The sequence below is a fragment of the Ooceraea biroi genome, chromosome 6 (assembly GCF_003672135.1).
Source record: "Ooceraea biroi isolate clonal line C1 chromosome 6, Obir_v5.4, whole genome shotgun sequence".
NCBI classification, from domain to species: Eukaryota; Metazoa; Arthropoda; class Insecta; order Hymenoptera; family Formicidae; genus Ooceraea; species Ooceraea biroi.
In genome coordinates this window covers 7,326,260-7,341,476 of record NC_039511.1, presented here as the reverse complement: position 1 = coordinate 7,341,476, position 15,217 = coordinate 7,326,260, and the positions used below count along the sequence as shown (strand labels likewise).

The following is a 15,217-nucleotide window of genomic DNA, read 5'->3' as shown; positions in this document are numbered from 1 at the left end:
CCACCATATTCACCAGATCTATCACCTACCGACTATCACTTCTTCCGGAATTTGGACAACTTCTTGGTGGGAAAGTTCTTCAATTCTCAACAGGCAGTCGAAACAGCCTTCCGCGACTTCATCGATTCCCGTACTCCTGGCTTATATAGTAGAGGCATAGGCCAACTACCACTAAAATGGCAGAAGTGTGTAAATAACATGGGCGCATACTTCGATTGAAAATAAATCGTGTTCATGTGCCAAAAAATGCAAAAGTTTATGTTCTATTTGTAAAGTTTCATACTTAATGACCCAATAACTTCTACTAGTCGATGTAAATCTTGTGATTATACAAAGGAATTTACTTGCAACGATGTAGTTATTTCAATACCTATTAACAATTTGGGAAAAAAGCTATACTCTTAATGATTTATTAAATGTTACAGTTTCACATTGGTGTGAATCTGATGGGTCATGCGAACAGTGTACAGGAAATGATATTTTGTTTAAGACCGAATTAACAGTAACGAAAGATATAGTTATTATTCGTTTAGTATTATTTTCATCTCAAGATGATAAAATTGTGAAAGCAATACGTAAATTTAATATATGTACTATTCCTACAACTAAAGTTTTAATAGCTAGACAAACGTATAAGTTTATGAATGCTATATTTCATAGTGGTTTATGTACTGAGGATGGTCATTACACGAGTATATGTAGAGAAGGAATGTCTAATAATTGGACTGAAGCTGATGATGCACAAATTAAAAAAAGACAATGGCCTAGAGGTGCTAAAGATATTTATATATTATTCTTACAAAAACTTGATAGTACATAAAGTATATATCAGCTCCCGTATATATACAAGGATCGCTTTGCGCCCGTATATATACAAGGATACAAGGTCGCTTTGCGCACATACAGGGTTGGTGAGAGTAAAAGAAGTGTTGCATAGTTGCAGAATTATACTGTAATAAAGTAACTAATAATTTAGTGCGAAATATCATTTTGCTGATAATAAATGTTATTAATGCCGTTAATAAAACGAAGAAAAAAAGAACTCTACAAAAGTAATGATATCACAACAAAATTACCTTTTTAAAAAAAGGTACAAAAAAGGCGCCAAGTATACGCGCGCGAAGAAAAAAAGAACTCTACAAAAGTAATGATATCAAACCATTGCGCCAACTATAAAAATGGGTATTTATGCAAATCAGAAAATCTATTATTTTATTATTATGTATACAACATCCTATTCCAATCCAAGCGTTGTTTTAATTCTCTTTAAATATTATTATAGCATTTTTTTACAAAAATGTATGAAATCTTCAAATTGCGCCAAGTGCAGAGAGAATGTATCGAAAATTAATTATTGTACTATTTAAAAAACTCAAGTGGTAGTATTCTTATCAATTAGAAAGAGAATATATGTATATATTGTTTTGAAAAATTATTGTTGTACTACTTTTAAAAAATAAAAAGTGATAGATATCTTTTTATTGTCACTCTTCCTCTTCCAATCCAAGTGGTAGTAGCTTTCATTCATCACTTCGATTTTAATTTGTTTAAATTCTAATGGAAGGAATAGAAAACGTAATAGAAAAGAATAAAAGAGGTTACAGTACAAAATGTAAAAAAAATAATATTTAGTTAGTGCAAAAAACTTGGCGCTGCTAGACCTCGTTATCGCCCCTTAACGTACGCATGCACTTTATATAAAACCTCAAGCTGCTCGTTCAGATATAAAAATGAAATCCAAGAAATTTTACGCATGCATAAACGCTTATTATATTATTATATATAAAACTTAAATCTAATCTAAATTTGACAAACAGAGAGAGAGAGAGAGAGAGAGAACATACACACCTACTATTATGCCCAGTTTCTTCATACCTTTTAATAGTTATCTTCCAGATAACTAAAAATTTGTTTTCTTTATTGAAACCTCTGATTACGTATTTAACGGATAGCTATTCTTCATACTACTTCCTTTTGACACAAAGTGTCTAGAATGTTATTATAAAGTACCATATTCTGTCAGGTTACAAAGGTGAAGAAAACTGATTCTACGAGATATCTTTTGAATAAAGTTATCGAGAGGTGAAGAAATTTGGTCTTAAATGAATGAAAGACAGAAAAGCATTTCTCGTATTACTCGGTCTAGCAACGCCAAGTTTTTGCACTAACTAAATATTATTTTTTTTACATTTTGTACTGTAACCTCTTTTATTCTTTTCTATTACGTTTTCTATTCCTTCCATTAGAATTTAAACAAATTAAAATCGAAGTGATGAATGAAAGCTACTACCACTTGGATTGGAAGAGGAAGAGTGACAATAAAAAGATATCTATCACTTTTTATTTTTTAAAAGTAGTACAACAATAATTTTTCAAAACAATATATACACATATTCTCTTTCTAATTGATAAGAATACTATCACTTGAGTTTTTTAAATAGTACAATAATTAATTTTCGATACATTCTCTCTGCACTTGGCGCAATTTGAAGATTTCATACATTTTTGTAAAAAAATGCTATAATAATATTTAAAGAGAATTAAAACAACGCTTGGATTGGAATAGGATGTTGTATACATAATAATAAAATAATAGATTTTCTGATTTGCATAAATACCCATTTTTATAGTTGGCGCAATAGTTTGATATCATTACTTTTGTAGAGTTCTTTTTTTCTTCGCGCGCGTATACTTGGCGCCTTTTTTGTACCTTTTTTAAAAAAAGGTAATTTTGTTGTTCAGAAACGTCGTCGTCGTCTTCATCGTCATTTGTACAGTCCGTTCTTTTTCGTCGAGATGGCAGCAGCTCCGTTTATACCGACCGGCGGAGATACTGTTGGTATATCCTTATACAATACAGGTCTTATTTTAATATTTTTACTATATAGGGTATCTCGCTCTATCTTATTTTTATTATACAGGGTGTCGACTTTTGATTATAATATATAGGGTGTCCGATTTTAATTGATCAACCCGAAAAATTTGTAGTTATGATTCTACAAAAATTTGACGCGATAAAGTAAACGTTATTTATTCCGATGATTAAAATGTGAAAATGAAATTTGCTAAGCTATAGTACTTCGCTTTCCTCTTTTAATTTCTATATCACTCAATTATATTATAACTTACAGGTCTCATTTTAAAATATAGGGTATCTCACACTACCTTATTATATTATACAGGGTGTCGACTTTTGACTATATTATATAGGGTGTCCGATTTGAAGTGACCCACCCGAAAAACTTGTATCTCTGTTTCGAGAAAAATTTGACACGATAAAGTAAACGTTACTACAAAATGTGTGAAATCACAACAAAATTACCTTTTTAAAAAAAGGTACAAAAAAAGCGCCAAGTATACGCGCCTGAAATTCTTTCAAAAAAGGACTCTACAAAACTAATGATATGAACAAATTGCGCCAACTACAATAGGTACTTATGCAAAACAGAAAATCTATTATTGTATTATTACTCTTTGGCCGATATTCATTGTTGATTCTGATTTAAGACCATCTTAAGTACAATCATAAGATATTTGAAACCAATCACACAGTCGTATTAGCATCTTAAGACATTACTTCAGATCGTATGGAATTAAGAACGGACTGTGAAAGCTGGCCTTTGATATTAAAAAATAAAGGACATAATAATATTAAGCAGATATTTTTATACGAATAAATATTTTAATACATATAAATATATTTATTAATACAAATAAGTGTTTTTTCAAAATACTTGGTGCTGTTAAACCGAATCATTATGTTAATTTCCTTATTCTCTTTCTTTCTCTCTTGTGAATGCGTGCGTGTGCGTGTGCGTGTATGTGTGTGTGTGACATTAGAATTAAGCATAGAATAAGTTTAACTACATTTGTACATATATGTATTTCAGCGAGTTGTTATGTAATTTATAGTCTAAGGAAATTATTGTAATCTTTAGATTATTTAAATACTAAGACAATTTTTGATTCGGTTTAGCAGCGCCAAGTATTTTGAAAAAACACTTATTTGTATTAATAAATATATTTATATGTATTAAAATATTTATTCGTATAAAAATATCTGCTTAATATTGTTATGTCCTTTATTTTTTTAATATCAAAGGCCAGTATTGACAGTCTGTTCTTATTTCCAGACGATCTGAAGTAATGTCTTAAGATGCTAATACGACTCTGTGATTGGTTTCAAATATTTTATGACTAACATCCCCCGTCACGCGGGCTGCGCCCGCGATATTATGTGTAGAATGTGTTTTTATTTAGGTTGGTCAAAAAGTCTTTTCGTATTTTATGTAAAAAGGAAACACTTATTTTTCACAAAACGCACTTTTATTTTAATCATCAATATAGTCTCCGCCTCGTCTAATGACCTCCTCCTATCGATCTACAAGCTTGAAAATTCCGTCCTTGAAAAAGGCACTAGTCGTGGAATTAAAGAAAAGATCCAACTCTCTTTGGACTTTGTCTGCCGAAGCGATTTTTTCCGTTAAGACAATTTTGCAGGGATCTAAAAAGATGATAGTCGGATGACGCGAAGTCAGGAGAGTATGGTGGGTGCTCGAGAAGTTCCCAATTAAGCTCTCCGATTTTTCTCAACGTGAGTGCACTCACATGAGGATGAGCGTTGTCCTGGTGGAAGAGGATACCTTTACAATTGACAAGTTGGGGTCGGAGTCCCTGAGTTTTGTCTAAACTCTTTCCAATTGCTGACAGTAGAGGTCCGTATTGATAGTTTGATTTCTTGGTAGGAGCTCATAGTAGACAATTCCGCGCACATCCCACCACACACTTAACATGATCTTCTGCCCGTGGATATTCCGCTTTGGAGTCCTCTGAGCTGAACTTCCGGACTCACACCAACTTCGTTTTCGTACCACATTATCATAAAAGATCCATTTTTCGTCGCACGTAATTAATCGATCAAGAAAAGGTTCGTTGCGATGTCGGTTGAGTAGTGTAACGCACTTGGAGATGCGATCAAGCTTATTCCTCTCGCTCAATGCATGCGGTACCCACTTGTTCAATTTTGACACAAAGCCAAGTTGGTGGAGGCTGTTGATGATGGTTCCGTGAGATACTCCGAATTCTGCCTCGAGCTCGCGAGTGGTAATATCCAGGGTTTCTTTGACTCTGTTTCGCAAGCGCGCTTTGTCGATGACCGAAGGCCTTCCGGACCTGGGCTCATCCTCCAGGTTAAAATCAGCATTTCGAAATTTTTCAAACCAAACTTGGCATGACCTAACGATAATCACATCTTGTCCAAAAACTTCACATAAATTTCGATGGGTTTGAGACGCATTCGTGCCACTTTTAAACTCATACAACAAAATTGGCCTAATTTGCTGTTTTGAAAGCTCCATTTTGCGATTTTTTTATAACCTCACAATAGCTCACAGGCGCTCTACGTCTGCAACAGTTTGTACAGCGAGGTTAGGTGAATTTAAAACAATCACCCTTTCCCCTTCCTTTCATGGTTTGCTTTGAATGCAGGCGCGCAAAGTAGAGCGCCTCAAAATACGAAAAGACTTTTTGACCAACCTAAATAAAAACACATTTTACCCCTTCTCACCTGTTAGGGGTGGAATTTCGGAAAATCCACCCTTAGTGAGCACCTACGTGATAGTAGGAATATACCCTTAAAATTTCAAGTCGATAGGTGCAGTGGTTCGGGCTGCACGTTGATGAGTCAGTGAGTGAGTGAGTGAGTGGTATTTGGCTTATATATACTATATAGATTGTACTTAAGATGGTCTTAAATCAGAATCAACAATGAATATCGGCCAAAGAGTAATAATACAGTAATAGATTTTCTGGTTTGCATAAGTACCTATTGTAGTTGGCGCAATTTGTTCATATCATTAGTTTTGTAGAGTCCTTTTTTGAAAGAACTTCAGGCGCGTATACTTGGCGCTTTTTTTGTACCTTTTTTAAATTAAAAGTATACATGACATAGCACTTGCTATCTGTGGATTGTATAGTTTTGTGTGATTGAAAAAAAGGAATGAGGATTTGAATGTCACTAATGTGGTTTATTCACAAAATAGTATAAGTGTATGTCAGTATATATTTTGTGTAATATACGTTGTAGACATAAAATATCCTTCTAAAAAAACCTTATAAAGGTAAAAAAATACGCCAAGTACATAAAAAAGCAAAACTAAATATGATGAAATCCATAGTTAACTAGCCAAGTACCTAGAAGCAATTCGGTTTGAGGATTTGTAATTTGAAATAATACTTGGCGTGCCCGGGTCGCATTGGACATGTATTCTTCTAAATTTGTACTACCTTGAGTATTTTCACTAATGATCGTAAATCTTTGTATTTGGCAATATTAAAACAAATACTTTGTATTTGGTAATATTAAAATAAACGTTTACAGTTTTGCACATTAGCAAAGTGATTATAAATATCCCTTTTCATTACTCAATACAAATAATACTCAATACTCAATACAAATAATTTACACATAGAGTTTACACAAATTATAGGTAGAACGTACGTTTTAATGCGACCCGGGCACGCTAAGTATTATTTCAAATTACAAATCCTCAAACTGAATTGCTTCTAGGTACTTGGCTAGTTAACTATGGATTCCATCATATTTAGTTTTGCTTTTTTATGTACTTGGCGTATTTTTTACCTTTATAAGGTTTTTTTAGAGGGATCTCATTACTTTTTGTAAAACTTTTCATATTTTTTCTGCAAAAAATATATGTGCATTTTTAGCATTTCCAGACCAATTGCATTTTAGCACTTTTAAATCATTTATTAATTGCCATTCGGTACCTTTAGCACGTACTATGTTTGTATAATGTCCATCAATTGTACTTTTACCTTCATGAAAAATTTCACTAATAATTTTATATATATTCGCACCAATAGAGATCTTTTCCGTAGGTACACCTGTAATTTTTAAATCCGTTGTTTTAATAATTTTTGTATCAGTAATTTTAAATAACAATAACTGTAAGATGATAATACTTCCTGTTATTATTATATCATTCTTTTCAAGTATAGAAATAGCACCACAATTAGTACATAGTTTTTCTACATTATTCCAGCGTGAAAAATTATATTGTATTAATTCTTTTAAAGCGTATAATTTTTTAAATTTTCGGGTAATTGGAGCAATAATATGTAATTTGTATGAGTTTTTGAGTTTGTATTATTGCATATTTTACATCGTAAAGTTATGTTTAATTGATGTTCGATTACATTCTTTATACTATCTATGTTATTAATAAGATGTATAATAAAGTCACTAACATTTCACTGAATCTTTTCAAGATATTGATGTCCTGCTAATTGACGTATTGCCATTATATTAATAGTTTTATCGTTTGACACGTAACAATCAATAAATAGTCTTATAATATTCGTATGCTCAAGACGAAGCAACAATTTTCTGAGAGTAGAAGAATGAAGTATACATTGAATTGAAACATTGGCATAGCAAGATTTATTATCAACATTTGGAAGTCCTTTTATATGCCATAAAGTATAATCATTAATATCCTTATCATTAACTTGACATTCCAAGATATTTTTTGATATTGCCTAAATTGTATCACGAACCTTGTGAACACGTTCTTTCAAAATATTAATATGTACAAGATCTGGCCGGTATTGTGTTCGCAATCCGTTATATTCTATTATAACAACAAGGTGATGACTCTTATCGAGATATATTAAAAAGAATTCGAGTTGGAACAGTAACAGATACGGATGTAATTATTTTAAAAACGAGAAAAATTAATTTTATAGCTAACTCATTTGCTTGTACAGAAGAGGGATCAAAATTTATAAGATGTAATCCACTCAACGTAGTCACTTGTGAAAGAGCGACATATATTTGTCCACAACTGAATATGGAATTTCCAGCTTCCACAACAGCATGCTTTAAACTTAGACCTTGACTTTTATGGATAGTCATACCATAACTTAGACATATAGGAAATTGTTTTCTTTTAACAAATGCTCTATCCATTACTTCAAACTTGACACTTAAACGTTCTATAATATGCTCCCTGCCTGACACTATTATTTTTATTTTTTCTACTTCATTGTCAATTGCGCTACGTATAATTGATGTAATTGTACGGGAGCGCCTCAGTTGGACACAGTTTATTTGGACACGTTGCAAGTGGACACCGTTCATTTGGACACCGTTCACTTGGACACCGTGCGCTTGGACACCGTGCAGTTGGACACAGAAAAATGCACACCATTCACTTGGACACAGAAAAATGCAAACTGTGCAGTTGGACACCATTTATTTCGACACGGAAAGACATGAAAAAAAGCGTTTTCCACTCCCCCTGCGAGGGGGGATGGGGGTGGGGGGCCGAAGGCCCCCCGCACCTCCCCTTCGGTGTGTGTGTGTGTGTGCGCGCGCGCGCGCAAACAAACTATGTCCATCTTTCCGTGTCCAACTGCACAGTTTGCATTTTTCTGTGTCCAACTGCACAGTTTGCATTTTTCTGTGTCCAAGTGAACGGTGTGCATTTTTCTGTGTCCAACTGCACGGTGTGCAAGTTAACGGTGTCCAACTGCACGGTGTCCATTTGAACGGTGTCCAATTTTCGGTGTCCAAATGAACGGTGTCCATTTGCAACGTGTCCAATTGAACTGTGTCCAAGTGATATACACCCTAATTGTACCAATAGTACCATTTACAAGACCTAACTTAACATCGATATTTCTTCTAATCATTACACGTGCTCCTAATTTGACAGTTATGATTCTGGATAATCCAGCTGTTCGAGAACTATCTCCATCATCTTTATTTAATATCTTCATAACTTTTTTCTTTAAATATGATGCACATTCTGCCAGATCTTGAGCAACGAGTTCTATCTTATCCGAAGAAATACGATCTAACATTGCAGTATTTAAAATATCACATAATGAACAAGTTGGAAGTAAACAAACTGTATCCAGTGGTAAATTTTGCAAATAATTACATAATTCTTGTAATCGGTCGTTACAATTAGTTTCTTTAAAATTAATTTTTCTCGTTTTCAAAATAATTACATCCGTATCTGTTACTGTTCCAACTCGAATTCTTTTTAATATATCTCGATAAGAGTCATCACCTTGTTGTCGCACATTAATTTGTAATTCATCATAACTAAATAAAGACCATAAATTTACTGAACCCATTGCACCAATATACTTCTGAATTTGTAATTTGGATAATTCAATAAAAGACGGACCTTCATGTACAGGTGGAAATTGTAATAAATCTCCAAAAAGAAGTATATGTTTTTTGCCGAACCATCCATTATCACAATCCATGGTATTAAATATCTCTGTTAGTCGAAGATGAATGTACATTAATGTAATATTTGAAATCATTGAAACTTCATCGATAAATAATTATTAAAACAACATTCTTAAATTCGTCCCGTATAACTTTAAGGGCTATGTCAGAAAGTTGTTTATATTTAGCAGTACGGCCATGTTCTACTGGCAATTGAAATAATCTATGAATAGTAAGTCCATCAATATTAAAAGCTGCTATACCAGTTGGTGCAGTTACCGCTGTGTCTTTAACTACAATATATTTTTTAATCCAACATCTAATAGTTTTGATCAAAAAACTCTTTCCAGTACCACCTTCACCGCTAACATAAAGTCTAAGAACTTCATTATTACTATCAGATAAAGCAGCAGTAATTCTATCAAAGATTCGCTTTTTATCAGTATTTAATTGCGTCACCATTTCATCGACGTTAACTTCACTTTTATTACTAACATCTTTAAATTCCCTCATTGCCCCTTCAACTTTGACAGGAACACATTCTAATGCACAGTTTTCAAGACAGTCATTTTCCTCTTCATCTTTTCTAATTTCTGAAATTTTTTCTTGAATTAATTCTTCAATATTATCCATACCTTGCTGAATATCGATTATTCTTTCGTGATACTGAAGAGCATCTTTCAATTTAAATTGTACTAAAGAAAATGCTTCTGCATAACTATCATATTCATTCTTTAATTCACTAATATCTCTCCAAGGATGAAATAATAACAACAATGAAAAATAATACCTCGCTGGTTGAGTATGGACATTGTATCTGTAATGATTGATAAGATATCCACGTTTACGTTTCTTTAAATATAAAGATTCACCAAGTACGTAATACTTTACCTTTTCAAAAAAAAGTACAAAAAAGCGCCAAGTATACGTGCCCGAAGTTCTTTCAAAAAAGAATTCTACACACCCGAAGTTCTTTCAAAAAAGAATTCGACGCGCCCGAAGTTCTTTCAAAAAAGAATTCTACACACCCGAAGTTCTTTCAAAAAAGAATTCGACGCGCCCGAAGTTCTTTCAAAAAACAACTCTACAAAACTAATGACATCAACAAATTGCGCCAACTACAATGGGTATTTATGCAAACCAGAAAATCTATTACTTTTTATTATTACTCTTTGGCCGATATTCATTGTTGATTCTTATTTAAGACCATCTTAAGTACATTTATAAGATATTTGAATTGATACGAATAAATATTTTAATACATATACATATATAAATATGTCACTACAAATGTGTTTTTTTAAAATACTTGGCGTTGCTAAACCGAATAAAAAATTCTCAACAAATCGAATCAATATGTTAATTGCCTTATTCTCTTTCTTCCTCTCTTGTGCATGTGTGTGTGTGTGTATTTCGGCGATTGTGTTATGTAAGTTAGGTGTGTGTGTGCCCCTCTCTCGTGCGCGCGCGCGCGCGCGTGTGTGACATTAGAGTTAAATATAGAATAAGTGTAATTAACTACATTTGTACATTTCGGCAAGTTGTTGTGTAAATTAGAGTCTAAGCTAAATTATTGTAATGTTTAGATTATTTAAATACTAAGAGAATTTTTTATTTGGTTTAGCAGCGCCAAGTATTTTGAAAAAAACACTTATTTGTATTAATAAATATATTTCTATGTATTAAAATATTTATTCGTATAAAAATATCTGCTTAATATTATTATGTCCTTTATTTTTTAATATCAAAGGCCAGCTTTCACAGTCCGTTCTTAATTCCATACGATCTGAAGTAATGTCTTAAGATGCTAATACGACTGTGTGATTGGTTTCAAATATCTTATGATTGTACTTAAGATGGTCTTAAATCAGAATCAACAATGAATATCGGCCAAAGAGTAATAATACAATAATAGATTTTCTGTTTTGCATAAGTACCTATTGTAGTTGGCGCAATTTGTTCATATCATTAGTTTTGTAGAGTCCTTTTTTGAAAGAATTTCAGGCGCGTATACTTGGCGCTTTTTTTGTACCTTTTTTTAAAAAGGTAATTTTGTTGTGATTTCACACAATTTATAGTGTGAAGTATTCTTTTTTATACTATATGAGAATTTGCATAACACGAAACATTATCTGTATTTTGTAAACCATGTAAACCCCAAGCAATATTTTGCCGTGATATTTGATTTCGACAAATCTCTTGAAGCAATTACTTTTGACAATGCCCATGGAACATCTTTCAATTTGCGATAGCGTTCTTTTGTAACAATAATTTACAATGAGATTTTAAGGCATAAAACTTAAAATTTAGGCTCGATTGCACCTTTGTGTTTTTATAAAGGGCACATAAAAAAGAGACGAAAAGTGAATTAAGAGTGAATATTCTCAATTATAAGCTTTATAATAAATATTCTAAATATTTTACTATTTTAATTTTTTAATTATATCAATATCTTAACAAATGGCAAAGTTAGCTATTTTTTATTCAACCAAATGTTAATAACTTTTAAAAGTTCACCTATAAACCAAACAACTAGAAACGATCCTGAAAAAGACAGCGCAAGCGGATTCGCGATATCTTAACAAATGGCAAAATTAGCTGTTTTTTATTTAAACAAATGTTAATAACTTTGGCTAGACTTCCGGATGCGACCCACCTCCGATTTTGACGAATTTTTACAGACATGTAGTACATATTATATGAAATCTATGACACAAGTGCGAATGTGCGGAAACGTGTAGTTTCTTAGGTATTCAAATTTTTATTATTGTCTTAAATGTAGGATTGGTAAATCTACCGATTAGGGTACCCACCTCCTATCACCTTGTCCTTGACATATATTATAGAGGTTACCCTCCTGAGTGACCTTCAAAAGGTTTTAGCCGTCGGTCGTTGTTTGCTAAAAAGTTATTAACAAAAGAAGTTTAATGATTTTGCACGAATTTTCAGCCGTCCACGACAAGTAAAAGGTTATATTTTCCGAAACTGGAGCCCCGGACACATACGCTCGGTTTCAGCCCGTTTCGCGGGAGGTGGGAGGCAGGGGCTTCGCCCCCCCCCCCCGCCAAAACCAGTGTAACCAATTTCACACAGATTTTGATCACTTGGTACACGGCACGGATCCCGGCGGGGGGAAGGGCGAAGCCCCTCTCTCCCCGCCCTCCCGCGAAGCGCGCTGAAAACCGAGCGTATATGTCCGGGGCTCCAATTTCAGAAAATATAACTGGTAATTATACACATAAAGAGACATAAGTTTCGAAAATATAGTAGTTATTTTGAATATGAACGAACAAAATTTATTTAAAGCAGTGAATCATTAATATATAGAATAGTTTGTTTATAAATACAAAGTATTCTTTATTTTAACCAACAGCACAAAACAGGTAAATACAAATTATGTTCTGCTTTAATCGAAATTAAAGACTTTTTCGAAACTACTTTAATCGAAAATGAACAAACAATGACCGACGGGAAAGGTCAATGACTTTGACCAGTGTTAGGGGTCAAGGTCAGTCGGAGGTCATTAGGTGCGGGCTGTGTAAAGGTAAATATTTACTAATTATTTATTTTTTTATACATCTAAAAAGTGCATCTGAAACTTTATTTAGCTCGAATATGCATTTAGCTTAAAATGTGAATATTTCAAAAAGTAGAAGTTTCCGCACATTCACACTTGTATCATTCGTCTTCATTTAGTATGTACTAGATGTCTGTAAAATTTCATCAAAATCGGAGGTGGGTCGTATACGGAAGTCTTACCCGATATCTTAACAAATGGCAAAGTTAGCTATTTTTTATTTAAACAAATGTTAATAACTTTTGACAGTTCAACTACAAACGAAACAACTAGAAACGATTCTGAAAATGATAGCGCAAGCGGATTCGCGATATCTTAACAAAAGGCAAAGTTAGCTATTGTTTATTTAAACAAATGGTAATAACTTTTGACAGTTCAACTACAAACGAAACAACTAGAAACGATTCTGAAAAAGACAGCGCAAGCGGATTCGCGATATCTTAACAAATGTCAAAGGTAGCTATTTTTCATTTAAACAAATGTTAATTAATACTTTTTGAACAGTTCAACTACAAACAAAACGAAACTACAAACGATTGTCAAAAAGTTAGCGCAATAAGATTCGCGATATCTCAATTCTAATGTAGAGTCTCTACATATGATCGTTATGTGTGAGTCACACGGATATACCAACAGCATCTCCGCCGGTCGGTAGAAACGGAGCTGCTGCCATCTCGACGAAAAAGAACGGACTGTACATTTGATGATGATGACGACGACGTTGCTTAAATGAAATTTTCCAATTTCAGACTTTGCATCGCCATATCTCCGCTCGTAGGGTACGTAGAAGAAAAATAAAAACACTTTTATTACATAATTCGACCCCAGGCTATCCATTGAGCCTACTCTGAACTTGATCCGTTCAGCGGTTATTGAGATCTAATAATCTGAGTGTCTGCGAAAGCGTCGCTTCGCGTAAAAGAGTCACGGTGCGGTCTCGCTGCGCGTATACTTGGCGTGAGACACTACCGTGTCTCTTGATTTTCTTAGAAATTGGTTTAGCTTTTGTAATATCATACCATTTTGCATACTCATACAAATTAATAGATTCTAGTTCTTTAGGTCTACTCGGATAATATGTATCAATTAAAGAAGGACAAAAAATATCGATAGATTCAGAAGTTAACATTTCAATCTCTTTGTGAGACTTAACTTTTCTACTTCTAATCATATTTACATCTAACCATTTTATAGTCGTTTCCTTGTCAGTACCGTATAATGATATTTCTAACAAAGTGTCAATAGCTTCAAGAGCTCCACATTCCCTGTGATTCAACATGCGCACTCCAATATTTCAAAGACAACTTCTCAACGATTGTGTTGAATTTATCTTTTGAAATGTATCTTCTGCATTATTACTCTTTTCTGCTTTGGAAACATATTTTGTAGTATACCAAGTTAATAACGTAGATTTTGCACCTACAAATTTTATATCCATGTTTCCTTCCCAAGCAACAAGAATAGCTGGATTATAATCATTAATATTGATTTCTTCTTTAGATCGTGGCAGATCATACAATCTGCTTTTTGTTTTCAACTGTCTTCTATCCGCTATTGAAACAGCAACGTCTCTAATTTTCAAAGTATTTGTTACGGATCTTGGAAACCCAAATCTACACACTTTAGAAAAACCTATTTTAGTTTTTTTAGTACGCAAGCAGTAATCATTATGTTTATGTCGTTGATGTGTATTTACACGTCGATGTAATTTAGGTGACAACTCTTTATTTGGCATTCTACAAGTGACATATTTTAAGATAAAAGATGCAATTTCTTTATTAGAAGATGTACCAATTACCGGAGCATCTTTTATCCAAATTAACAAATGAAAATGCTGCATACCTCTGCCTTGATATTCACGACGCCAAAAGTAATGAGTGACCTCTCCGATTGGATTATCAGGTGAACAAATAAAATCAAGCATAGCTTTAAATTTATTATCTATGAATCTCGAAGTTGATACAGGATCGAATGCAATAACTTCGTTTGCAGATTTTCCATTGGCAATTGGTCCATTTATTTCTCGAAGATAGTCTATCAAATCGGTCCATAACCATTCGCATGGACTAAGAGTAAGAAACCAAGTAGCGGGTCCGTAATTATTTATCATACAATGCAAATTGCTTCTAGGTATTTTCCAATATTGTTCTGTATTTCGTAACTTAGAAAATATAGTACTTACGTTAGATTCAAGCTGCTGGTTAGATAATTGCTCCAAATAAGTAGCAATTGTATACTTTTCATGAGGATCAGTAACATTCAGTTTATGAAATATGCCAGCATTTAATTGTCGCATATTGTTATCATGTAATGAATAGAAAAGAAATTGTGGATTTGTCCGAAATTCCGAGTGTTCCGACATAAGTCTTAATTTAATA

At 33.2% G+C, this 15,217-nt stretch overlaps 1 protein-coding gene and 1 pseudogene across 1 annotated transcript; both read right to left on the bottom strand.

Annotated features, from left to right (window-relative positions):
• Nucleotides 1-4,685: 4,685 nt before the first annotated feature.
• LOC105282274 (histone-lysine N-methyltransferase SETMAR-like) lies at nt 4,686-5,357 on the bottom strand. Its single transcript, XM_026970505.1, has one exon. The coding sequence runs from the start codon at nt 5,355-5,357 to the stop codon at nt 4,686-4,688; it is 672 nt and encodes a 223-aa protein (XP_026826306.1).
• Nucleotides 5,358-7,121: 1,764 nt separating this feature from the next.
• Nucleotides 7,122-10,013, bottom strand: LOC113562093 (annotated as a pseudogene).
• Nucleotides 10,014-15,217: the final 5,204 nt, after the last annotated feature.

Excerpts from the sequence above, each read along its gene's own strand:
- LOC105282274 (XM_026970505.1), bottom strand. The coding sequence starts at position 5,357 with ATGGAGCTTTCAAAACAGCAAATTAGGCCAATTTTGTTGTATGAGTTT.